The sequence below is a fragment of the Gavia stellata genome, chromosome 11 (genome assembly GCF_030936135.1).
Source record: "Gavia stellata isolate bGavSte3 chromosome 11, bGavSte3.hap2, whole genome shotgun sequence".
NCBI lineage: Eukaryota > Metazoa > Chordata > Aves > Gaviiformes > Gaviidae > Gavia > Gavia stellata.
Genome location: NC_082604.1, coordinates 12,798,867 through 12,826,146, shown reverse-complemented (window position 1 = coordinate 12,826,146; position 27,280 = coordinate 12,798,867). Strand labels below are relative to the sequence as shown.

Sequence of the window (27,280 nt, the reverse complement as noted above, 5' to 3'; positions counted from 1 at the left end):
TTTCTATCTGTAGGCAAACTTATTTAAAAAAAATTTGCTACCCTGCATTTCTTTTTAGATTAAGAAAAAATATGTACCTTAAAAAATCCTAAAGAAAATAGATAGTGGCCTAATGTCACTCCATATATTACTCACCACAAATGTAAACAAGAGGTACAACATAAATTCCCTGATTTCTTCTTTAGTACTTAAAAATATAACTAACACTGGTATCTGCTGTCAAAATTATTTGCAGCATACTGCATGATTTTGTAAGACTTCAGCTGTAGATAAATCAAGTCCTGACAACACCTAATACAAGGAAAAATGTCAAATGAATTGAGTGTGAAGCTTTAGATCTTTTCCATGTCATAGTATCTTGGGATTTCTATTTCAAGATCCGTATCAGCAGGGCAGGCACTCATGGTAAACTCATGCAAGTTTGCAGTGTATGTACTGAGAGACGTAATCCAACCAACAAATGCCGTGTGGATTTTCTTCCATTAAAAAGCTTATTTGTTAGAAAGTTCTCTCCAATAAGACAACAATGGCAAAACAACATTTAGATTTATTCACACCTCTTACTTCAAGAACCTCAAACTTCAAGTTCTTCAGCAAAATGAGAATAAACCTTAAGACCAGATTTCCAAGCAGATATTTTTCAATTAAATATTAAATAGATTGTCAACACAACTAGCATTTATGTTCATTCTTAAATACTTTGTAAAAATGCATATAATGAATTAAAAAAAAAAGAACCAAAACACTCAAGAACATTTCCAGTTTCTTTTTTCATCCAAGTGTGCCACAGTTTGTTTCGGTTAGGAAACTTTTCCAACAATTGGATTTTCTCTGGGAAAAAAAAAAGTATTACATGTAAATATTTTTAAGGTTAACATTTGCTTTCTAGTTCTCATCACAGAATTTTAATTTATTACGCAAACCTGTATTTTTTTGCATAATTTCTACCACTACTTGTGAAATTTCACGATTTGCGGAAAACCTCACATACTTTCATGTGAGACCTCTAAATCGAAGTCAATTTTTCTAAACGACTTGGGTCAAATACTAAACTAGGCAAACCAAATGGGGGTTTAAGCTTTCTTTTCTTCTGGTGAGTCAAGCCTTATTGATGCAAAGAAGAAATCAGAAAACTTGCTAGTGTTCCATAGATATCAGCCAGGATTGAAGAGAATTGAAAGAATCTGCTCTGGAACAACAATGTGCTCCAAAGAACAGATTTTTTTTTTAACTTCACCAGAAATAGTATTTTTCATTGAGTATGGCGAGTGAATTACAAACAGTAAATATACTGCATAAGAGATATGTTTCTGCAGTGTAATTTTTACAGTTTGGTATTTTAATTATTTCTTAACTGAAATTTGAAATTTAAAAAAAAATTAGAAGGTAGGCAGACAGGGATAAATTTTGTGTGCACTTCAGATGTTAAGTTGCAAGGAAACGACAGAGTCATTGCACCTGCTTATGGGAATCTCAACAGGAACACAGCTGAATCCCACATCAGAGGAACTTCTTGTATCTTCTAACGACTCAAAAAGCTGCATTACTACAAGTGATGTACCTCATTTTCTCCACGTCTTTGTGTTGTCTAAATCTACCTTAGCTTAATTATCTGCACCTCAACAAGTCTGGCCTTGTCCTGTGATTTATTTTTTTTAAAAAATACACATTTATGTATGTCAAAATTACATAAAGATACTTACTCACTACCATATTTAGCACTAGATGATCTCTTCTTTCGGTATTTTTCATGCGATTCATTCAGCTTTTCTACTATATCTATTATCTGCTTAAGTGTATGAAAAGTTGCTACAGAATCTTCAATTGTGAAGTTAGAATAATCATCTGGTTCTTTCCGTGGACCTTGATAGACTGCTATACTTCCACAAGCCTCTACAAAAATTACCACAATTATCCCAATTAGAATTTCAATAATTAACAAACAGATCTAACTCTTACGTAAATGGTGATTCTGAAATTCTGAAATGTAAAGTTACACTAGCTTATACATAAAATGGGTTAAGACAAAAGCAGGAGACAGTATCAACTAGGTGTATTTACATCAAGTTCTGTGGCTTATTCTCTGCTGGTTGTGTTCAGCTTCTTGAGCATCCAGCTCTCTCCTGTTCACATTAACAGAAGACCAATGCTTTCCTGCAACTCAACCATGTTCAACTGAATTCACTCCATAGTCAGGGAAAGGAAAGCAAAGACAGAAGAGCAACAGGCTATAGTTGCAGTCTCTCTGTTTAGACTAATAAAGACATTTCACATATGCAAATTCAATCAGAAGAAGGTGTCCGATACCAGAGCACTAAGACAACAAAAAATATAATCTGCGTCTCTATTATTTTCAGGTAAATTGTTAAGACATCAAACTGATGTTATGGGCCTAAAGAATTAGAGCTGACTAGTATCAGTATAACTCTTCTGAATTATTATTTGAGTACCTTCCAACTTCTGTAGTTTAGACATGTTGATAGTGAAAAGTGAGTAAATTCTTTCTGTCTCTCTGTCTCCATCAATCTCAATTTGAGTATCAGCAGGAACACCTCTAAAAGGTGAAAAAAAAGAGACGGGTAGTCAATATAAGTCATTCTTGAAAGGTCTGAAAGCAAGTAAAAACTGATTCTGTTTCAATATACTTAGTCTTTTAATATGTCTATCTCTCACAGACAGCTTCACAATTGCTACACAAAACCTAGCATTCGTTGCAAGTGTTCTATGGAAACAGGCATATACAGTTTTGAGGGCAACGAATAAAAAAATACTAAAAATTGTTTTTTCCAACAGAATTTATTATTCAGTATGTCAAGAGAAAAAGATTTCAAAAATATCCAAGTAAGGTTAATTGTTATTAAATTACAATTAAACACTTCTTTTAAACAAAGATCTGCTCTGTGTGAAAGGTAACCAGAACAGAAGGACAAGATAGATTGCTAAACCAGAACAGTTAAAAAAACACGAGACAAAAAACCCAAAAGTTATTTAGTAACAGGAATCTTTTGAACTGTTGAGAAACCTAATATAAGAATGAACTGAGTAGCATGAAAAAAGTATTACATATTTTCAGAAGTTTATCTTGTAGGACTTACATTGAATTTTAGAGGACTGACTGAGATCTTTAGCCTGTAATTTATGCAGCCTATCCAGTTAAGGATAAATATATTTTTAAAAAAGGGTCAGAGCATTTGTTTGTTTTCAGAAAGCAGCATCTTAAAAGAAAGGCATTACTGCATTGTAAGACATTACTCATTTTCCTGATATATCTACAAAACCCAAACAATTTGTCAGAATCTACATCCAAGATTATTTAGCTGATTTTCTTATTACACTGTGTTTTAAAATTTGTGAGGTTAAAATAAAAAAAAAAGTGACTGTATAAAACAAGACAATATCATTAGGGAAAGAGAGAGACTTCCAGGTTGAGCCCTCTGCAACAAGGTTTTTCAATTACTTCATACAGACAACCTAGGTGTGTCATATTTCTGCATTCCGCTTGGCATCTGAATAAACTTGAGCTATTAAATCTATTATTCTGCATGGAAAGAGATCAACCATTCAGTATTTCTGACTTACATGCTGAATTGGTTACCTTCATTTCATACAGTGGCTGATAAAGTAGTAGACTTGGTAAAATCCAGTATTTTACGCCGTATTAGTAAGGCATGTTTTTAGTAGCATAACTTGCTAAAATAAACAGGGAAAGCCTTGCCTTCAGATTTTCAAGTTGTATAGTGAATCATACGTTATTTGTCCTACAAAACGTAAGTATTTTCATTTGAGAAGCAACTTACGCAGTGCAACGGGCACAGCCCACTGTGTTCTCTATTGTAGCCTTGCAGCAAAGCCAGTTCCCGTTCAGAAAAGCAGAAGGATGGTAAAAACTAAGCCTCTTCTGGTTGCATCTCGTTACCCGGCAAAGAGCTTCTATCCACTCACTAGCTTCTACACAGTTATTTGCTTGGATATAGAGTGGCTTTTCTCCATGTAGTACTTGAAACATCTGTAGAAGGAACGCAACATTATTCTGCTCGGTAAAAAAAAAAAATCCAGTTATTGAACAACTTTGAATATGTCAAAGTAGATTTCAAAGTTCAGGCAATTCATCAAAGCCAAATTAAGACAGAAAGTGAGACAAGGGAGAAAAGAACACTTTTCACCTCTTTCGTTTTACTACACAGCCCTGTTTTGGAGAAAAAAGAAAACAAAACAAAACCACAACTGCTCCCTTTGTTCCGCCTACACCACTTCCTCATCCAAAAAAGAATCCTTCAAGAATTTACACAGGAAGCATTTTCTGTCCCCTTCATTCACAGATCTTAAAATGCGACCTCAGACTCCATGCTTCATATCCTGAGAGTAACAGAAGATTCCCAGAATTCTCTCCTTTAGCCATCTTCAGCCTAAGTAACAGCTGTACTGGTATCACTGCCTCAGAATTTTGGATTGAAATAACAACAGAAATACTGATGTGTTACAGGTCCAGAATGAGGCTGTGAGCACAGACAACTGTCTCAGCTGATGAAGGTATTGTAGCAAGTTCTCATCAAAAGGAATAAATGTAAGTTTAGTAATATCACTTTTCTAGTAGAACATAATATAACACATACTAATACCTTACATAAAAGTGCTTTGTAGTAAGGTCACAGTAGTTTTAACCTTCATTGCAGAAATTTGGAAGGGGGACAGAAGTCATAAAATCAGTCAGAAAAGTTGGTGCAGAGATCCAAATCTCCAGGTTAAGTTCCATGTTCAGAGTACTTGAAAATAGTGCATACAGATTTTTATTCCTGATCCAAAAAAAGATTTTTTCCCCGAAGTGTTTAGTGATAGGGTTTCAGTAACTCTACAAACTAATTATAATCTTTTATTTAAAGAACACATCAAGAATTACATATAAACTACCTTTCGACTCACATTTTTCTTGTTGAAGGAGCTCTCATCAAGTTTCTCTACTGCAAGGATGTTTTTGATTGGAATAGTGAAAATTGGTTCTTTATCTGTAAAAAATTGTAAACAGATGAGTGGAGCAATTTTTAAAAAAATGTTTTATAACCTCAGTGCAGTGATACTGTAGGTTAAGTTCTCAAAATGTGCATTTTTATTATTGATAAAATGTACATGCATCATAGACAGAAGCATTTGGTATATCGGGGCAAAGGTAACTAAAACATGTACTTTAGGAAAAGAAAAACATTATGCATTTTAAAAAGCACAAATCAGATGCAAACACTTAGAAAATAAAAACAATTGTAAAATAAACATATTTTACCTTGCTGTTTGTGGTAGGTGAATTCTCTACTTGTTAGACAGAACCACCGCTTCTTGAAATTCTTTTTACCAATCCGAGTCCTCCCCTGAGCTCTTTTATACATTTCTCTGTAAGGACAGAATCAAATGAAATGCAATCATTAGTCTTCTGAAAAGCTTTCAAAACCATTTATTGAGATAACACGTTATTGTTAATCATGCAGCAACACAAAAATCTTACTTCACTGTAGATTAAAAAACCCCTACTAGTTGTTCAAAATAAATCCTCAGGATTACCTCCCAATATGGTGATCATGTACAGGGTTCCATAAACAGGAAAGGAGTTTGAAAAATATGCAATCCCGACTCCTGTTTGTAACAGTGAATTTGGAGTGGGTACTTACTTATTCAGATCCAGAACTTCAAATTTTCCCAAAAGGGAGTAAGGTGTATCCAACTACAAGATTCTCTCTTTCCTGCCACTTTCTACATGTGAATGTACTTGGCCTTATCTAGATCAGAAACTGAATATAAATGAAATGATGCTGAACACAACTCAATAGCAAGGGGAGACACAAATGTAAAGTACACTTTAAGTGTACTCACTGGCAACTATGTTTTTTGAGCAACAGCCATCAATTTATAATACAGATTAGCTTCCAAATTGCTGTAACTAAGTGTTGATCCACTACAATTGTCTCCTTCATTTCTATTTAGTATTTTAATAAACATTTCTTCCTTGTTTGAAATTTGAATGCTTGTTTCATGGAAGAATCTTTACTTGCTCTGAATCTGCTTCTCAGGTAAATACAAATATTTTTTCCCCCATAAATGTTGTTTGAATTAGTTAATCAGCTATTCTTGAACAACATAAAAAAAAGACAGTTCATTTATTAGAAAGAGTGATTTTCACCTCAATTTCAAAAAAAGCATTCCATCATTTACTGTGAAGAATTCCAATTACAGAGTAATTTTTTCCCGTACTTTAAAAGGCAGAACATTTAGCTGGCTGGGCTTAAAACAGCATGCAAAGTAATTCTAAATTAATACATTCTTTTAAAATATACTTTCACAATCCTGAATAAACCATCACAGAGCACACACTGAATTCTAACAGAAATGCAGACAGGTTTTAGTAGGTTTTAAGTTACTTTTAATTGTTTTTCCCGAAGTATTTAAAAGATGAGTTATGAAAGTTTACAGCTGTTGGTTTAAACTAATTCTGCAAACTAACAAAGAATTATCACAAATTACAAATGTAATAATTTCTACAGTATATCAAACATTTTTATGAGCGTTAACCTGACACTGGCATTAATTAAAAAAACCAGTAAAGTAAATTCTGTTTTGCACAATGTAGATTCAAGATGTATTTACCCTTCTTTTAGATGTACTGGCTCACTCAGACCACTGGGCTCTTTACTTTCAGTAGAGGAAACATCATCTAGGAACTTAAGGAAAAATACACAGGAAATATATACTATTCTGAAACACAGAACAACCAAAAGCTATTTTGTAAACATGTATGTACAGTTTCTCCCAGAACAATTATTTTATGCAACAGATGAAATGAAAATATATTGTAGGGACTTGGAACAATGTAACGAGGGATGCCCATTAAGTCACACAAGATTTCAACTAGTTCCTAAACAGCAGATCTAATAAAGTCTGTTTCAAAAAATTTATACTTTTTTTTTAAAACTAAATTAGTTTAGTCCACTATGTATAACTCTTGTTTATCCGATTGTGTGGATTTACATTTTTTTTTAAGATGTCCAAAATAGATCACAAAAAACTTAAACAGTGACACAACCTTCTAATAACTAAGACTGACCAGACACATCAATAGTAAAAAAAAAAAAGTTGAAAGGTACCTTTTTAACAGATTCAGTAAATTTTTCTTCTTGAAATGTTTTGAAAAACTCACACATAAACGTCTCCTTGAAACTTGACTGAAAGCAAAGGTATATTGACATAAATAAACTTTCAAAGAATGTTGTCTATGAAATGAGAAAGAATTTTAGTAGCCTTACAAGTTTGCTTTTGGTCAAACTTCCCCAACTCCCCAAAGTCTGGATGGCTTTTGATATAAGAGTTAATGTTCTAGAAGTCTGTGCATCCTAAAATAAAGAAACAAAGTTCAGAAGTGACATTTTTTCACAATTCCAGGTAAAACATTGATTTAAAAATGAAAATGTCACAAAAATTATATTACACAATGTAGTAAATCTGACACATCTTCATTCCTTTTCTTCTTCACCGCAAAGAGAAGAAATGTGTATGCAGTATTGTCCTCTATTTGCATTTGTGCTTTGTAAATATATGTATAAGCTACTGCACAGTGTTTATTATTTTACTCACTACCACTAGAATTTAATATTAGTACTTGGAAAAGTATTTTTACCTACAAAACATCTTGAACCCCTCAAATCCTGTAAATTGTTACTACACAGCTAATGCTTCTGAACTATTCAAAACTTTACACTAAACATAATGAACTATTGCTGGACAAATGGTAGAAATTTTCACAATACACAGGGAACTTAAAACTTTGTCTTTAAGGCTTTTGCCTAATTTGTTTGCTACTTCACTGCTTGCATTTTAGTACAGGATTATAAACACAGCCACAGAAAGGCACCTTGCTGTTCCCTTTAAAATGTTTAACCCTCAAGTGATAAAATCCTGTCATCTTTTTACTGAGTGAACTGGATCATGTCAAAGTAATGAATTTGAGTAAGTAGATTTTTTTTCTTTTGAAAGCATAACAGACTTAAGTAGATAAAATAAGTTAATAAAGATAACCTCTGGAGCAGAAGACTTCATAGATATTCCATATTTTATGTGAAAATAATACAGGGTGTTTTTTTTTTTTCTTATCTCCATATTCCTGTCTTTGGAGCTATTTTTTTTTATGCCTATCTACTTGACAATTTGAAAACTGAAAACGGAAGATTTGGCAACCCACTGCAACTAGCGGAGTCCAGAATAAATACGCAGACCAATTATTGGATAACTCTACAACCTCTGTTTGAGACACAAATGGAAATATGTTTTTAAAAGTAAAAGTGACATCTGGATATTTAACTTCCACAGTGGAAGGAACCAATACAGTTTAGGCACATGCCTTAAAAAACCCTCAATCATGTTGCTATTCTAACAAAGAAGCACATTCCCAAAAAGGCAGTGTCTTTAACATTAATAGCTCTTCTACATCATTTGAGAACACCTCATAAAGACTGAGGAATTTGATGCTTAAAGAACTGCAAATGTCTTAGTTCCTCTGGTGAGGTATAAAATTGAAAACTCAGCCTAGAGACATTTATTAATCTTATTTCCCAGTTACAGAGCCCCTGAAAGTAACTTATGCCTTCCCAGATAAACAGATCCGACAGTTATGAATAAAACAGAACAAAGCTTCACAAAACTTACTGGATGGTGAGGTCGTAAATGAAAAGTATGAGGTGAGACTACGGCTACAGCAAAGAAACGAAGAAACACAAAGCTGCTCACTGCAGAATACTGTACATGAGGGTCATCTGCAGAGAAAAACCATGAAATGTAACATGCACTAAACTTAATCGGAAATAATGAAGACAGTCAACATAAAAATCCTTAAGAAGATAACATCAGAGGAGACATTCATATTTTAAAACAGAATAGAAAAATCAATGAAGTGCATGAAATGACAAAGGTGATCATGGTAAGGTATGTTCTACTTATAATGGAGGGTTTATTTCTCTGAAAAGAAGTTCTGTTCTCATAAAACTGGCTCATCAGCTCCACTACTAGGAACGATGAGATTACTGCAAGCATTTACATACACAGTGTTGATTAGGTATGGCTGTATGCACATTGAACCAAAAGAGAAAATACCGTAGCAGTAGCCTTTAAACACTATGGCTACCGGGTTTGTTCACCCATAAAGCTAATCAGTCATTAACTCAAATACATTAATGCTGCATAACAAATGCAGTCAACACATATGAAGAACTTTAACTCCAATTCTGAGCTGCATCATAAAACCACGGTGTTATATAACTCTGATGCTCTAAATGAAGATTTTCACATTTAATATTTTGGGTATATTTACACCTTTATACTGGGAAATATAGTGGGTTCATTTCCTTACTCTAACGACCACTTCGATCTGATCTGCCTGGGAAGTTAGCTATTCTGAAAGGACTGTCTTAACTAGAGGAATTTATGGCATCAGTTCCAGTGACAAACATGAAGCAGAGAAAGGCTGCAGATTATGAGAAGTATATTCTTCCTTTGTAGCTTATTATATGACATGTCAGATTTTAATTGACTGAAGTATGAGAGTATTTCAGATACATCATTATTATTCCTATATTAAAACCATTCTGAAAGAATAAAACTATTCTAATACTGGTCACATTACAAATGCATTAAATGTTTTACATTATCCACCCTCCCCAAAACTACCCATAAGTAGTAAAGCTGGACATTTAATTATGAATGTGCTAGTCATAGTTAACATAGTTGCAGTTCATCTAGTCAAGATGTAAATACCTAATTTATTTTCAGGTTTACATCTTGCTTCTTTAGAAGCAATAAACAGATCAGCTCCTCCAAATTTTACATATCTTTCAACTAAATCACTTCCTGTATTACTTGTGCTTTTCTTCTGGTATCTCATATTTTGGTGGTGACTTCTTATTTGCTGCTGTCTTGCAGTGTTTCTGACCTGCTACATTTTTGTATCAGAAAATACAAAATTCTTGCTGATTGACCACAAAGCTTTACTGTAACTTACAGACTGACAGAAAAACAAATGCCTGATTGTCAAGCTAAAACGTTCAGGGCACAGCTTTGGACAAGGCAAGAATTTTAACAATCCCCGTAAGGTAACTGCAGAAGTTAAATATTTTGATCTTAACACCATTTCAAAAGTTTTTAGAGAACACTTACTTGGAAATCTTTCAGCAGCCAGATGCCTCAAAGAATAAAAAACATCACACATTAGGGTAGGACAACTTATACTTGACCGCACAATTTCACGGAATACTTTGTCTACGTAATAGCGTAGATTTTCCTGCAATTATGAAAAAAGGGATTTTTTTTCAGACCATTAACATTTGCATTTCTACCTTTTTTCCTGAAAACAAACATAACACTACAATTCCTTTTTTCAAAACACTGCCTGACTATTCAATTATGTATTTTAGTACAGTGCATATTTTAAAAGTGTCATAATATTTATATGGGATCACTAGTGTTAAAAGATAGTTTAATGATACTCACATTAATGTAGTGTAATTAATGCAATGTAATTAATGTAATTAATGCAGTGTCTGGCAATATACAACTATCTATCAAAACCTGTTTTGATGATTTGACGTGTTACGAGGAAGGAGCACTTCCAGTGCATACCTAGTGCATGTTAATTTAGTTTGTTGCAGCTACTATTGCCTTAATGTCATCCTCTGGCAACAGGCAAGCAGCAAGCAAGACTTCAATGAAAAGCGTTAAAGCAGTCCTAATTAGCTACTTTATCATCTAGATGATGAGTACAGAACATCAAAAATCACAACACCCAACAAATCGGTAAGGAAGACTGTAATCCTCCGTTTAGTTTCTGCTCCCCATCCCATTTTCCACTGGACTTTTCCTTTGCTGTTTTCATAAACAGAGATAAGAAAAATACAACTTTTCCTTTGTTTACTCTGGAATCAGAGAAGTATACTGCTACCGCAAGTAATTTTCCATTACACACAGCTGCTTTTTAAGATGTTTTTCTCTCAGATTTTGAGAAAGTTTAAACTAGGAAAAACAGATTAGGAAACTCACCATATTAATTTCTACATTATCCCCTTCTCTTAATTTGATGGGATCTATTTCACAAGGTTTAGGAGACTCACATATCTGAAACAAATGAACAAAACTGTAGGAGTTCAATTTTTCAGACAGAAAGCATGGAAATGCACCTATTTAAAACCAGATTCTGTCCCAGATTTAGGGGTAAAACTTTAAATAGGTTCTAAAAATCCATAACAGCATGCAATAATTATCCTCACTTCTGTGTGCCTTTGTACACGGATCAATTACATAAAGCATCAGGTGGGTAAATTCTGCAACGTGTTAGAGGCTGGAGCAACTGTCATTGACTGTTGTATGTTGCAGATGCTTGAAAATAAAAACAAAAAGCAGCTCCTCCCACTAAACTTAACCAATTATTGCTCAATTTAACTTTCCTCTAGAATTCCCCCAAATGAGTGATTACTACCACATAGGGAGCTCTAAGAAGAATGTCTATCAAAGAGACAAGATACCCCAGGAGGCTAAGTGTCCTGAAAACAGTTTCAGTAGGATAACCTACCTCATCAATAACAGGTTTCAAAGTAACCTTTAGGTAGTGCTTCCCCACTATTTTCATCATTTCATCTACACACCGAGTCGCTAACGAGTTGCCTCTGAAGACTGTGTTTGCTTCTCTGTAAGAAAAGAATTGATTTTATTTGAACAGGAAAAAATAAGAAGCTCAGTTACAAAATCTGATTAATACATGGCACTCAGGAACAGAAAGAGAACAAACAAGAAATATTATTACAGCTATTACCAAAACCAGGAACATAAATAAAAACCACAAGGAAAAGCCTAAGAAATTTTAGACAATGGAAGTTATAATCCAGTGCTGAATGTGAGAAAGAACAATTGGAGAAAATTTCAAAATAATGAAGACTTGTACCTCACCGATACACAGTTCTTCCTCCAGTAGTCCTGGTAAAAAAAATCTGAGCGCTACAATAACTAGCATACTGCTACACTACACTGATAAACTCAGACACTTGAACCAAAACATATTTAATCTAGGGTTATGCTTTTTATTCATTACAGCTCTTGAAGAAAACTGAGAGCCAGCTGTGCAAAGTAAATCTTTCTAATCTTAGATATTTAGTTTAATCTTTCTTTGTTACAGTTCAACTACAACCGAAAGGAATGTGTGTACTGAACTGCAGTTTAGAAAATTATTTTCCATGAATCACCTCTTTCTACACAGTTAAATTTTCTCACCTTACTTAAATCCGGAATAAGTCAGCTTTGAAACGAACCATCCTGTGGTAACAAAATCCCTTCCACATCTCCACAGGACAGGATTCAGCACATCAGTGGCCACTACTCAGGTCTACTTCATTTCTCTCCTAACCACAGAGCTGCAAATTCAGAGGCCATACACTGCTACTTGGAAAAACTCCTGTGCTGCTGCTTTCAAGGCATGCAAGACATATTTACTTGCAAGGCATCTTTGCAGAAAAAGAGTACCCCTCATTTAAGTCACATACTAAAGGAAACAGGTTAAGTTTCTCAGCAATTTTTAAAACGTTAAGTACCAATCTAATGACCAGTAAAATCTGAAGAGTGGCCAAATTATGACATTTTAAAACAAAAGCTATGTGCTCTTAGACACAACTCTAGACCGCTAGCTTGCTATGTTTAGCTGTATACTAGTGCCAAGAAAATTTTACAAAGTTTTACCAAATAGCACACAATCATTAACTCTCCCAGCTTCAATGTGATTTTAATGAATGTTTTTATAAACTAGCATTAGAAGATGAATGTATTTAGTCAGTTTTACATAACGAGAGAAAGAAATTCGACATGCTTACTTATCAATGTTGTATCATGAAGCCCTTTGAAACTCTAAAAATAAATTTAAAAGGCATGACATCAATAAACATGATACATACTGTGTGTCCTTCAGATCTAGTTCTGCCACTGCAGCAACAAATGGAACTAGCTTATGGTGGTGCAGCAATAATCGTACAAGAGGCAGAACAGCATCATACTTGTCTCGACAAACTTCACTCAGTATGTAGGCAGCAGATGCAGAAATTGGCTATGAGAAAGCAGAATATGAAACCATGAGTGAAGTAGTTAAATGTTCTTCACGTATTTTGTGAAGCACAGATCAACTCTAACAAGACAATAGACATAGCTTCTTTACAGAAAGTTTCAACATTTGCTGTATAACATGGCAACTCAAAGTTTCCATTCTACAGAAATACTTAATTGAAAATTACAGAATCACAGAATGACAGGGGTTGGAAGGGACCTCCTGGAGATCATCTAGTCCAACCCCCCCACCAGAGCAGTTCACCTAGAGCAGGCTGCACAGGAATGTGTCCAGGGGAGTTTTGAGTATCTCCAGAGAAGGAGACTCCACAACCTCTCTGGGCAGCCTCTTCCAGTACTCTACCACCCTCAAAGTAAACACATTCCTCCTCATGTTTAGATGGAGCTTCCTATGACCAAGTTTGTGCCCGTTACCTCTCGTCCTGTCACTGGGCACCACTGAAAAAAGACTGGCCCCAGCCTCCTGGCAACCACCCCTTCAGTATTTATTAGCATGAATAAGATCCCGCCTCAGTCTTCTCTTCTGCAGACTAAAAAGACCCAAGTCCCTCAGCCTTTCCTCATAAGAAAGATGTTCCAGTCCCCTAATCATCTTTGTAGCCCTTTGCTGTACCCTCTCCAGCAGCTCCCTGTCCTTCTTGAACCGGGGAGCCCAGAACTGAACGCAGCGCTCCAGATGCGGCCTCACCAGGGCAGAGTAGAGGGGGAGGATAACCTCCCTTGACCTGCCAGCCACACTTTTCTTGATGCACCCCAGGATGCCATTGGCCTCCTTGGCCCCAAGGGCACATTGCTGTCTCATGGTCATCCTGCTGTGTCCTCCAGGACTCCCAGGTCCCTTTCCACAGAGCTGCTCGCCAGCAGGTCAGCCCCTAACCTGTACTGATGCATGGGGTTATTCTGCCCCAGGTGCAGTACCCTACACTTGCCTTTGTTGAATTTCCTAAGGTTCCTCTCTGTCCAGCTCTCCAGCCTGTCCAAGTCACGCTGAATGGCAGTGCCATTGGTATTATGTACTCTATACTTGACATTTAAGAATGAAATTCAGCATCTACTCACCCTTCTCATTCTCCCTAAAGGGTTAGAGTATGGCTTTGTCACAAATCCAAGTAAGAGGCAGTAAGCAATTCCTTTACTATAATGTCATATCTTTATAGGACTTTTAAAACTATAATCAGAGCACGTTAAAATACAGTTCTCGCACTTCTAAAGTGTCTGTTGCCATTCTACAGTTGGGAGTTTCAATACAGAAATTGATCAAGTAAAAAAGAGAGCTCCTGACTGCCACTATCTACATACTCAGCTCTTCCTGAATTCCAGTGAAGGGGTATTTGAATATGGGCTAGCAAAAGTTTTAGTCATAATCTCCTTCCTCTTTACCTTTCTTCTCCTCTGCCAGTACTTCACCAACACTGAAGTGAAGAAAGGTTATAAAGACGTAGGAATATAAAGCCTGGTTACTATAATTTGATTCTCGTCTCAATGCTATGCTAACCATCTACCACACTTCCCTCTTTGTCACCATGTCCATGTGAGAAATCCAGTCATGCTGATTAACATACTGGGGAAAACAGAAGCAATTCAGAAGAAGTGGAATTAGAAATCAATTCTGAAGCAAACCATTTTTGGTAAAGGTGATTATCTGCCCCTTCAGTGCCAATAATGCCCTGGGAAAACTGCTAAATCCAGGGAGCGAATAGCAGCCAGTGGGAAAAGACAATGTTGAAAAGAGCAACCAAGGAGAAGAAAGTATTTTATCTCTTCCAGTCACACAGCACAAGTTATTTCACTGTCTCTGCTGGTTCTTCTAAATTAAGAAGAAAATCTTGGTAGTTTGGAGCAGAAGTAAATGCTCTACAAGCTGCTCATCTGGTTATGACAGAAGTAATTCATGCAAATGAACAAAAAACATTCTTTAGATATGCATAATTCACATTGTCTCATACAGAACCATATAATTAATTTTAAGTTTTCATTTTAAAATAAATTTTCAACAAAAGTACCTGAACATCTGACGATTTTAGCAGCAAGTTTCTTAGAGAAGTGTAGTATTCAGATGGAAGTACACAGTCTTCAGTATAACAGATATTTAATCTAAGTGATCCCAAATCATCAGTTTTAGAAGACTTGTTTCCATTTTCTCTTGGTTGAAGTAAGTACCTGAAAGAAACAGGGCAATTCTAAAATATTAGATTCACATTTCATCAATTTGAATGATTCTACAATAAAGCAAAGTATCACATTTAATTATTTCAGTATACATAAATTGAGTCTGAAAACTGGCAATAAAATTCACGTAAAAAAACCTGAGCCACAAAAGACAAAAAGAGGAGCAGCATTTGATACACTTTTAGCACATAATGAAACAGATATTTATTTTCTCCTATCTTTCCGACTGGTGAAATAGGATATACTTCTTGTAGTTCAACTGGGACAGCAGGAATAGTTAGAAATTCTGTTGGACCATCTCATTTTACATCTAGGTTATATTTAGGGTGTTGGACATTGCAGATGGAACAGCTAGTGTCAAGAATTTAAATGGTCTAGTCTGAAACAAGTAAAAATACATAATATTAACAGGCTGCATTCCTGAGAAACAAGTAAGATTAAAGAAAAAACCTGTGTTTTTTTCCTACTCTCAATATAAACTATATTAAACAATTCATTGGCTTTTGCTGTAGTTCAGCTGCATTCCAACAGGAGGTGCAGTCCTACAAAAATTTTAACAGCTTTTAAGCAGTGTCAGAGTATAGTTCCAACATTCAGCCTGACAAACCAAAATAATATCTTCAAATATTTCTTTTACAATCACTCTACAACCAGGAGACCAGACATTTTTTTAATAATCAGATGCATTGCCCATGAAGGCATGGTAATACGAAGTAAAACTGATTTACAAGGAAAACCTCTACTTGACAGCATGACTCAGGCTTATTTTCACAGTATTTAGTACTAGTGATACTGTTTTATCTGCTGTACTTCAGCTGTATTCAGAAACATTCTATGTAAATTAGCAATAGTATAAAAAAATTAGTTATTTTTAATCATAGAACTGTTTTTGATAAGGACAACATAACTGGATATGAGGATGTTCAATACAAGGTACCATTACAAAGTATGTTAGCAGACACAAACCTCTCAATGCTTCAAGTGAACCGGACATGAATCAGGTCAATTCAAAAAGCTATACAAACACAATACACTGGTTATGAGTCCATGCTAATATAACCTTTCTCTTAGCAGATTGTTAATGGAGGCATGTCATTATGTTAATATGGTCATACAGCTTTTTATCAGTTCAGAGCACTGGCAGAACAAGCCTGTGTCTGCAATACACCATGTAAAGAATTGAAAATACTGACACAAACATTTATTATGTTTAGGATCACATTCAAACACTAAGACTACAAATCAGAGTTCAACTTTGACATGTCCAAGACACTTGGAGCCTATGATGGGTACGTGAAGCAGAGCCATATGGTTCCTGGCCAAAACCTGTGTTCCATTTAGTTCCTATTTACCCACTTCCTTCCTGTGCATTTTCTACGTGGCTATGCAAGGGCTTCCTCCACTCTTTTCTCTGTAGTGAAAGGTGCACTAAAAGCAGAATATTCTACACACTTTGAGGCATTTGAATCTGTTGTACTCATCACTTCCTGCTGCTAAGCATCTGGGACAGTAAAGGGGCTAGATATTGGCTCCTGCTTGCAAGAACTTCAGAAGGGAGGTTGCTGCTATGTTATAAGTAGAGGTCTGTCTTTCCTGAATTCCCTTCATACCTTACACTTCCAGCATTTAAACTTCTATGCCTGCTCCCCTGAAATGACATGGATTGGTTCCAGAAGACACTTTCTGAACCTCCCCAAGGGGAAGTAAACAAAAAAAAAGGCATACTTAATTATTTTTAAACAAACTCTTCATCAGTCATTCTGGAAGTCTGAGTTAGGAATTTAATTAAGTGATGCAATTCTGAGAAGTTCCAGGTTTGCTGGTTGGGCTGAAAAGCATACACAGATCACTAAAATCCAGCAAGCTGACTGAAAAGTAGTTATGCTCCATCTCCCCTTTCTTCACTCTCTGCACTTCCCCCTCAAACACATGAACTATTCTGTGGGAGTGGGCAGACTGGGGAAAAGAAAAGCTAAATGTACCCTCTAGCAAGGCTGATTTATTGAGCAGGGAAAACTCTCTAGAAAGACGTTTTACCTAGACTAGAACAGGAAGACGAATTTTAATGGATAATTAGAATAAAACATATCCTTTGCAAGGAAAGATCTGCAAGATAGAAGCAAATTACTTCTGAGCCACCATTTCTCACCATGCTTGAAAGGAATCATTTCTTAACACCTTCACAGGAACTTTAATTTCTCCTAGAAAGACGTCTTGTACCAAATTTCCATTATTCCATAGGTCAACCCTGGAAAAAAAACCAAAAAAAACCCCCATTGCTTAATTTTTTTTTTCCCCCAGAGAGAAATAAAAATCTTCAAGTTAACAGTAACTGCCTTACAGCACTAATCCACATGCATGCAGGCAGGAAATGTTAGAAATCTCACTCCATTCTAATTAAATCAAGAAGAATCAAATGAGTGGCTTATTAACCCATAAAGAACAGATAAAGAAACAAACAGTGAGAGTTAGACTCGCAGACCTTGCATCAGTAAATAAAAGTGATATTGGCAACATATATGTATTCTGAGCAGTCTCCACCCCCAAAACTGTGCACATTTCTTCTCAGGTAATTCAAGTGAACTTTTTAACCAATATATTTACATATCCCTATCTAATTGCTAAAATTCGGCACACTGCAACGCCACACCAACACATGCGTTTGTTTTCCAAACAGCGGCTCGTATGCTTACAACCTCAAAAGGAATCAGACTCCAGACATGCACCTTGCGTTTTTTCTATTACTTCTTACCTCTCTGACATTTCTGACAGACAGCAGTTGTTAAGAAGAACAAAAAAAATTAATACTAGATTTGTTGGGGCATGACTATTTTTCTAAATATATTTGCATCTATAATGAAATATACAATTCTAATTAAGATATTCATGAAGCTAATAGTTAAAAATGCACATACCAAGTTAGTTTTATAATGGCTATTAAAACTAACCACTAAATTCTTCTTCTGATGCCTGTTAGGAAACATATGCTAGCCTTGAAGACTTTTTGTCATTCAGCAGATTTGGTGCATGTATGTGCATGAGCACAATAAAGAAACTGAGTACAAGGCTTCTCTCAACCGTTCTAATTACATAGCACAAATACAGACAGATCTGCTCTAAAGGTAAAGAAGGAGAAAAGAGGAATATACTTTGACGTATTCTTTGCATTTGCAAGGAAAAGATGCAACACAAATGCTCCTCTAATAAGCAATGCGAAACCATTAACAATCTCATAAAAGGGACTTTTCCCTCTGTTTTTATTAAAACAGCCAGCTACATTTGAAACCATAGACTAACATCAGGTATGCGGTTATCCTTCAGTACAAGTTCTATTATCAATATTCTGCCCAGACTAATATACATTGATAGGAGGTCCACACACCTCTTTACTCACAGGCACAGGAAACAAGTTTAGGCAGCTAGATACACTCTACCACTGTTTACTTAAAAACAAAAAAACTCATCTTCAGTAAGAAACACACTAAAAAAATTTGAGTAATTTTGTATGTTAGAAGGATCTTTTCTACAAGTCTGATCAGTAATTCTCTGGAGGTACACAAAAATAAAGCCTGCCTTTATTGTCTTGATGATAAAATATGATGATTTATTAATGATGAAATACATCACTTTCTAATCTACATAACTTACCTGACTTCTAGTTTCTCAATGTCTTCTTCTTCCACCTGAAACTGGGACTTTTTGGTGTAACTGCTGGACCTGGTTACCTGCAAGTAAATTCCTCCTATTAATACACGTTTTACTGTTGTATTACGGATGTCAAAACAAAGAAAACCCTGCCTCTTTAACATTGGTAAACAGTTACTGTTCTTTCCAAAAAGGAAAGAGTTCAGTTCACCAAACAAACTGCCTTTTAACAGAAAGCAGGTGAAAAATGGGTCAAGAAGGGTTCATGGTGGAGCCTGATGAGGGCTCGCTGATATCTAAAGGGAATTATAGTATAGATCTATTAAAAAAAAACCAAGAAGCAAGCATGACATAAAACTGGCAAGAATTTCTTGGGTTTCAGCATGAGCCCTGAGAAAGCATTTAAGTTAGTTCTGAGTTGTTTAAGGAAACAAGAAATAAGAAGTCCACTCTTCTTGCCCTAATTATACCACAACTGTAGCATCTTATTTTAATTTCCCCTCATTTCTTGACTGATTGCATTCTCAGTTTAACTCCAATAAATCATAAGTCGTAAAGTTATCGGAGTGGTTTGGATCACATTTTTATCCTAGTATCTTACTTCCTAAGAAATTACATCAGTATCTTGAGCAGGTCAGCTGAAACACATGCCATACGTTGATACTCTACGCATAAGTATGGAACAATTTCTCACTGAAGTCCCACAGCAGGACCAGGATCTATATAAACACAATAAATTACAATACATTTGAGGTACATGTAAGACTTGTATTACTTCCAAGTCTCAAGTGAACAGTATAGTATGCTTACATGCAAATGTAGTTTTTATTAAAGAGACAATTCAGATGAAAATTCAAACTCATTTGGTTATTGTAAGGTAACTCATGTAGAATTGAAATCAAATCCTAAATAACAAAAAAGTTAACAGGTTTTTAAAATAAAATAATAAAATTAGCCTTTATTGGGTATAATCACTACATTGTTTTATTAAAGAAATAAGTTGGGGGTTTTTTTGCTCAATGTGCTTGAAAATATTTAAATCGAATTCCACAGGATAGGTTAAAGTTATCTCAGAACTTCTGATGGCAACAGATGCTATATAAAGTGAATCAAGATAATGAATTACCTTCACGTATGTGCTTGTGAGGAAGTACTTTTTCACATAACAATTGAAGGGGAATGCTAAATTTCTGGGGGCTGCCAGACAGTATGTCATTCACTTACAATTGAGACACTAGTAAAAGCTCTTCAATTTGCTTGAAGAGAGCTTTATGCATTAGGTACTGCTATGCAGCTTGCTTAAAAATATTTGAAGGGTTGCATAAAAGAGATAAACAGGCAGAATACCACACAAAAAGTTACCTCAAAATAAAATGTTTCGTTAAACTGCGGATTGCTTGTTTTCTTCTTTACTTTGGTCTTCTTTTGGTCATTCCTGTTCCAATGTGGTAAAATTTTTACCATAGGCAACTTAAACACACAATTTTAAAGACATTCTACTGTCAAGAAGGACCCATGCATTTAAGTTAAAATTTTTTTTGTCATTTTAGATCACTTTAGATCACTTTGATCAGTGAAGAAAATCTTAAAATGAGTTCATCTTCACAATATAGTTTGAAAAGTTAAAATTTCAAGTGCTGTATGTAGTTAATCGTGTCCAACCCAAAGTTGCTATTTCATTTCACAAACGAGTATAACTTACACGTATCGAGTAAAATATATGAACAATTTCTAAAGCGTTTCAAATTTAAGTCTGAAGACAATTTCTTTACTGCTGCTTGCAGGTTACAAGCACAGTTTTCCTCACCTTGTTCAACTGCCAATTTCTGTTTTTCCCACCCTCTTTTGTTGGGGAAATACCCACTATTTCTTTACAGACAGAGGCTTACACCAAGCCACTGAATGTTTCCTTTGGAAGGAATTGCTGCTAATGCTAGATGCTAAATAGCATAGGGTCAACCAAAACAATTGCTCCCCATTCCCTTGTGGTTTATATTTTATTTATTTTACACTTTCAAAAAGAATACAGTCTTATTTAGTAAGTAAAGGGCTATGATAGTATAAAAATGCTTTCTAAAAGAAACAAACATAATATGTGGGGGAAAAACAGACAAGGGAGAAGAAAAGTTGTCCTAGACACCAACTAACCGTTTTCAGGTGCTGGCCATATAAATATTCCAGTCATGGTACATGAGTCACACATGCATGAGGCTGGAAAAATCTTAACCAGAACCTTCTGCCAGATTTGCACGTAAATTCCCATACCAACAGGGTAAATACTGTGTGGGACCAACATTCACCCAGTTCCATCTGTATCACAGGACTCAAACAGAAAATATATGTCAATTTACCTTCTTTGGCAATCAGCACCATGCTTCCTAGGTATAATGGTCGAATCTCCCTAGTCCTCTCAAAAAAACCCCAACTAACCAAACCAAACCAAGAAAACACCCACCAAAAAACCCCCAACCCAAACATAAAAAAAACACGATCAGGTATTACAAAGGAGGAAAAAATGCCCCATTCACTCAGAGCTTACTCGGGGACAAGCCTTTCAAGGTCTTTAAAACACGCAAGTTTGCTAGAAGACTTTCTGGTACTATGCTCACAGCGGCAATTCTTCAGTACTGGCAAAAGTAGGTGGACTTAGGTTTGATGTTGCAAAAAAGAAACAACTGAAACCTAGTTTACTTTAGAAGTCATTGGGCAGGGACTTGCAGATAGTAAACGTGTGGGATATAGCATTTTTCTTAAATGAAAAATCCCAATGATTATTCAGGATTACTGATCCAAAAAAAAGGAGGCATTTAAACTGCGGGGACTTTTAGTAGCATCCTGAAGATGCTGGCATTACAAAGGTTTCACCAGAACCTCTGTTCTCTTGCTTCCTCCCAATTGCTAAACTTTTGGTGCAAAGAAACTCATGCATTAAGAAAAACAGGGAACATAGGAAGGTGGGTGAGAGATTGACTGTATCGTCCCATACAGGAATTTGACAAAAATTAATAGGAAGTACAGTGCAGATATCAAGAGTCCCGTATAAAACCTGAGAAGAAAGAAAGAACTGAGTGACAAGTGGTTCTTGACTAGCGCAGGCCATTCAGACAGACCAAACACCTTCACAGTCTCGAGAGTATGGTAGGGAAGGGGAGAGTACAGTAATAATTGAAGATGTGACATATGCAGAAAGCATTTTAAGATTTTTCTATGTTTTAAGGATTTTGCTTAAAACCTATTACTTTCTTTCCCAGTTTAAGACCACAGCATTTTAGATTCATTAATTTTATACTAAAATGTTACCTGGAAGGCCCCACAAGAGAGACTGTTGCGTAAGGGTCACAATTCTGTCCATTTATAAGAGGCAACCCATGGCACTCCTTTATGCTACAAGGAAAAGGCAATCAATAGATCAGTGAAGCAATGTCTTTGGCTTAAAAAAATAAAACCCAAACAATCCTTTCTTTTCTTAAAAGATTTTTTTTAAGTCCTGCTGTATTACACACTGATATATACGTTGATCCAATGTAATGTATGTACATGAAGTAGATCGTAATTACAGATCTCTGGATGGTAATACAAAGTAATACTCAACGTACAGTCAAGACTTAGGGGGCTCTGTGAGAACAAAATTCTTGGAATTGCTTCGATAAAAGACATTCCAGTATCACACATGCATGACAAAATCCTAAGTAAAATGAACTGCTATGTTAGGGGAAACTGCAGACTTCATTAACTTTTAAATTTGGTTTCTCAAGGCCCACAAAAAGCTATTTGGCCCCATCCACATGGCAGCAACTACATTTGGAAGGCATTAAAATGGATTTAAATATTTTGTTTTGGCTGAACTACATTCTGAGTTGAGTAAGGTGAGAAATGCAAAGTCACATCCTGAAATGTCATTTAAAATTAAGCATCCAAACCCATCAGTATATAGTCCTAGCATGTTGAGGTTCCATCCATACTATTCAGCCACAGAAAGAAAATCAGTTTACCTTTGAAATAGTGTTTAAAGTTTATTTTCAAACTCTTTTTACAATAGTGCATTATCAGGGTTAAACGGGCCTTTTAAAAATACTCTTTTCTTCCATAATTCATACAGTAAGTTGTAAGCTGGTGTTGTAACAGGTACACAGGCACACTGTTCATGGCTCCTGATGCAAAAGGGACGGGATGGTTAGAAAGTAATGCTCATGGGGACAGAGACACATTTTCTGGACAGAGGCACATTTTCTGGACCTTTTCTGAAGACTTGCAATCTTTTTGAATCACCACTGCAGCAACACTACTAGAAACAGAGCTGGGTCAGCAAGCTGACTAACCTTCACGTGCTGCCCACATATGAGTATTAACTAAAACCAGCTGGAACAACAAAAGCAAAGCAAAACAGTTTGTAAATTTGCAGCAGAAACCAGACCTTCTAGCAAAATGATGCACTAATGTAGATATGCACACTGTAGTATTTATTAAGTCCAGAAACATTCAGCAGATTACAAAATGTCATAAACAATTAAGACACAAATGAGAGCAGAATGCTATATTCCTGCTCTCTCTATTTAAAATCATCTATTTTTAAATAATCTATTGCAGGATTTTAACTAAATTAATGCAAGTAAGTTTTGGTTGCCATAATTAGCCAGTTTGAATAAAATTCACAACCCATGTAACTTCAGGAGAAACTAGACTTCTCTGCTCTAAATTCATATAAATAATCAAGTAAATGTTCTAATACTATAATGCGGTTGTGCAGATCAGGTTAAAGTTACATAGCAGCAACACTAGCTACACACTGTCATTAAGTAAATGCTTTCTGTACTGTAGAAAAAGCATTAGAAGAGTAACAAGAGTTGCAAACTTAAACACTCACAAGTGGGCAAACAGACACTAACACTCCTGTGCTGCCTCAAAACTCCACCTTCTTTGGCATATGCACAACTATAAACCAGATGGTATTTCCCCCCCAAAAGTCCCTTTGTCTTAGCCAGTTCAGGGAACATTTAGTGCTGAACCACTGCACAGTCATTTATTATTTTTCTTCCAGTTTTCAAGCACGTGGCCTTCAGCATTTCAGTAATTTCTGAATCACAATGAACTCTACAGTGATTTCAAACCCACCATTTAAATGGATTCTTGAAACATCCAGTTGTTTCATAAGCATTAACTGATTCCTCCTTCAACACACACATGACAGAGTAGTGACAAAATTAAACTGTCTAGACTTTTCAGTCATTTGGGGTATCTGATTTGAGGCAGCTAGGACTTGATTCTTTCAGACTATCAGGCATTTTGTAACACTGAACATACTCTCTCTGCAGCTCCCAGAGATTTTCGGTTTCAGGTGTGAGTGCTGAGTGTACCTATAAGTTAGCCTCAACTTGGATCTCACAGGAAATTCATAGCAAATGGATCAAATCAAACTTATCTGGATAGAATTCAACTACTTCAACACGAACAACATAATTTCTCTTTCTACAGCCTGTGTCATGTTCACCAACCTCCTGGATTTCTCTAGCAAACAGATGTAAGTCCTACAGAAAGCAGCATCTTTCCCTATGTACAAAGTTTCTCACTCTTTCCCTGATCACTGTATGAATGATGTGCATACTTCACATTATGATCCTGTGGGAAAACATTTATTATCATATCAACAAAAACTGATCACTATGTCCTACTTTTGGTTACAGAAACAGCTAATTCCAGCCTCCCCTGTCTTCTCACAGCTTGACCGCAATAATCACAAACTAAAGAAGGGCTTGTCTGTGATTCCCTGCAAGTTGAAAAACATTTTACTGACAACTACACAGCCTTGCAGCAGAACTAGACTCTCCAGATTCATCATACAGATCTGTCACTTCACGCTGATACCATGCTCCAGTCAGTCTCCCTGTGTAGGCAGTTCTAGCATTCCCTTTTCATCTGCTGCCCAAGTCCCAGTTCTGTTGCCAGCAAGTAAGGTCTACCTAGCTTAGACAGCCTACCCTGTTCCAACATCTCAAAAGACAAACAATACCCCAGTCCCCCTGACCCTCAACTCCTGGTACTCCCAAATCTTTCCTTTTCAGACCCATCAGGCCCAAGAATTTGTTCCAGATTTATCTCACCTCCTCCCCTTCCATCTCTCACTCTAAGCTACCCAGTCATAATCATCCCTTAACTCTCCAGTTACTGCCTGGAGTCTGCTTCAGACAGCACAGCTGAGTCAACGGAACTGCACTAAAATGGTGGAGCCTCCTCCTTATCTTACACTCCTACCGTGCATCTGTCATCTCTGGGGATTCTGTTTACTAACCTTACAGAAAGCTATTTAGGTTTCGAGCCAGTTTTCAGTCAGTCTGGCAACCTGAATTAACCTAGTCATGCAGAAGATCGCACAAGCTCCAAAGGCAGTACCAGGCAAGCAGCCATTAAGGGTAGGAAGCCATTATATCAACTCAGTAATATCAAACCAGATTGTTACTCCCTAGGGACCGAATACATGAGACTGAGTTATTGCAGATAGTTTTAAGCTACTAAACAAACAGCCTCCAGTAAACATGTTTAAAAAATTTTGAAGATGCTTTAAGTGGGTCAATTAGAGTAGACTTAACAGAAACGGAAAAGTGCAACCTCAACAAGTTCACCAGCTAGCAAATCTCACAGGAATACTGCCCTTCCCCAAAGAATCAGGCAAAGTACTAGAAGCGCAACCTTCTACAACAGGAAAAAAACCAACCAAACAAAAGCCCCCCAAAAAACACAACCCCACACACACTTTGACGAATAAAAAAACCCAAACCACCACTAAATATACATTCCTATTCTGACAACCCTAATAAATATATTTCCAGCATATGGTAAACATTTCAGCTTTGACAAATGGTTTCATCTATCTAGGCTGGCACAAGCAATTTTCATTCAAAAGGTATAAATATGCATAGTTTGAAGAAATAGACAGGAACTTCAAAGTCTTATTTTGTATTTTAAACTACTACATCTTTATGTAAAGCCTAAGCAATAGCTAACAAGGACTTCTGTTCTTTTCTGAAACTACTGATCAGTTACAGTACAGGGTAAGAGATGTTTCAGTTTACATTAATTCTTCCTTCACATCTCTGTAGTTTGTTCTGCAACAGGAGTTTCGTACAGGAAATATGAGCCTTTCAGATACAACTGGCATATATTCAGCTCATGAGATGGAAATAAGTCCTTAAAAAGACACAGCCTGCAATAAACCCCCTCAATGACTGAGGGACTCTACCTCCACCATTCAAATCAACTCAAGTCCTCCAAGTGTAGAACTAAATAACCACATCCATTAGTATTTGTACACTTGATAAAAATTATTATGTTCCCTAGAACAACTTCATGTGAGCAGATAAAGTATAAACAGGACAGTAACAAACTGACAGGTCAATTTAAGATAATATATTTAGAAAAGTAAGTGCAAGAAAAGACAAAACGTAGCTGTAATAAGCCATTTCTGGGGTTTCAAGTATTTGCATTGTAAATACATGAAACCATTTCTTTCAGAGTTGAAGTCATGCTAAACACAGAAAAGGCAAGTACTACCATCCAATAGCCTAATTCGGCAAGAAACCGTTCAAGTATCATCCGTTTCAGCAACAGCAAATATGCCAACAATGGTGCCTCAAACTTGTTTTTACAGACTCCCAGGAAGGAGAGCTGCAAGCATGTATTTTTGAAATGTGCTCCTATACATGCCATCGTGGTTTTGAAAAAAAAGAGCCCACATGAGTCAGCAGTTAATCTATTGCATTATCTTTTTCCCCTCCTCATTCACACATTAGAAAAGGAAACAACTAGAATCTGACACAAAACAAAATTTTAATTCAGAAACAGTCTGTGGGTGTATCTGCATGAAATTTAACAGCAAGTTTCCAATTAATACAAAGATTATGTGTAAAATCAGGGCTTAGCCCACTGTAAGTGGTCTCCAAGATAGACCTTCACCAAAGGAAGATTAACTTTATGCTTGTATTTCGAAAAAAAGTTTAAGGGATTCATTGATATAAGATAAGCAATTACAAGCCTTAATTTGACTTTCTCCAGGGAAAAATGTATTTCAAGATCATGTTTTTAGAAGATTTATACAACCTGAAAGCCTTAGCTGGCTTCAGAAAGTCCCACCTTAAGAAAACTGACCACCATTTTTTCTTGCCCCTGCCCCAGCATCAAGTAAGACCAGATCAGTCAGTTGTGCTATATCTTGTACATGACCACTTTTTGTCAACTTGAGCAAAAGAAGGAAACTTCCAGTTTTTAAGAAGGGTTTTTTTTTACTGTTATCCACAGCTTTGCTGATAAATGGTTTGTGATATATTAATATTTACCCTTCCCCAAG

At 36.0% G+C, this 27,280-nt stretch overlaps 1 protein-coding gene across 1 annotated transcript in view; it reads right to left on the bottom strand.

Moving 5' to 3' along the window:
* Positions 1 to 762: 762 nt before the first annotated feature.
* Positions 763 to 27,280, bottom strand: part of RASA2 (RAS p21 protein activator 2) — a 50,283-nt gene continuing 23,765 nt past the window's right edge. Inside the window, exons 6-24 of the mRNA XM_059822411.1 lie at positions 22,243 to 22,326; positions 20,305 to 20,377; positions 18,946 to 19,022; positions 17,447 to 17,545; positions 15,132 to 15,288; positions 12,963 to 13,111; positions 11,594 to 11,708; positions 11,065 to 11,139; positions 10,186 to 10,309; positions 8,683 to 8,789; positions 7,287 to 7,373; positions 7,128 to 7,205; positions 6,631 to 6,704; positions 5,276 to 5,382; positions 4,921 to 5,003; positions 3,798 to 4,006; positions 2,451 to 2,554; positions 1,704 to 1,893; positions 763 to 831 (exon numbers count right to left, since the gene is read on the bottom strand). Coding sequence (XP_059678394.1) covers positions 801 to 831; positions 1,704 to 1,893; positions 2,451 to 2,554; positions 3,798 to 4,006; positions 4,921 to 5,003; positions 5,276 to 5,382; positions 6,631 to 6,704; positions 7,128 to 7,205; positions 7,287 to 7,373; positions 8,683 to 8,789; positions 10,186 to 10,309; positions 11,065 to 11,139; positions 11,594 to 11,708; positions 12,963 to 13,111; positions 15,132 to 15,288; positions 17,447 to 17,545; positions 18,946 to 19,022; positions 20,305 to 20,377; positions 22,243 to 22,326 — 2,023 coding nt within the window. The 3' untranslated portion in view covers positions 763 to 800. The remainder of the gene's footprint in view (positions 832 to 1,703; positions 1,894 to 2,450; positions 2,555 to 3,797; positions 4,007 to 4,920; positions 5,004 to 5,275; positions 5,383 to 6,630; positions 6,705 to 7,127; positions 7,206 to 7,286; positions 7,374 to 8,682; positions 8,790 to 10,185; positions 10,310 to 11,064; positions 11,140 to 11,593; positions 11,709 to 12,962; positions 13,112 to 15,131; positions 15,289 to 17,446; positions 17,546 to 18,945; positions 19,023 to 20,304; positions 20,378 to 22,242; positions 22,327 to 27,280) is intronic.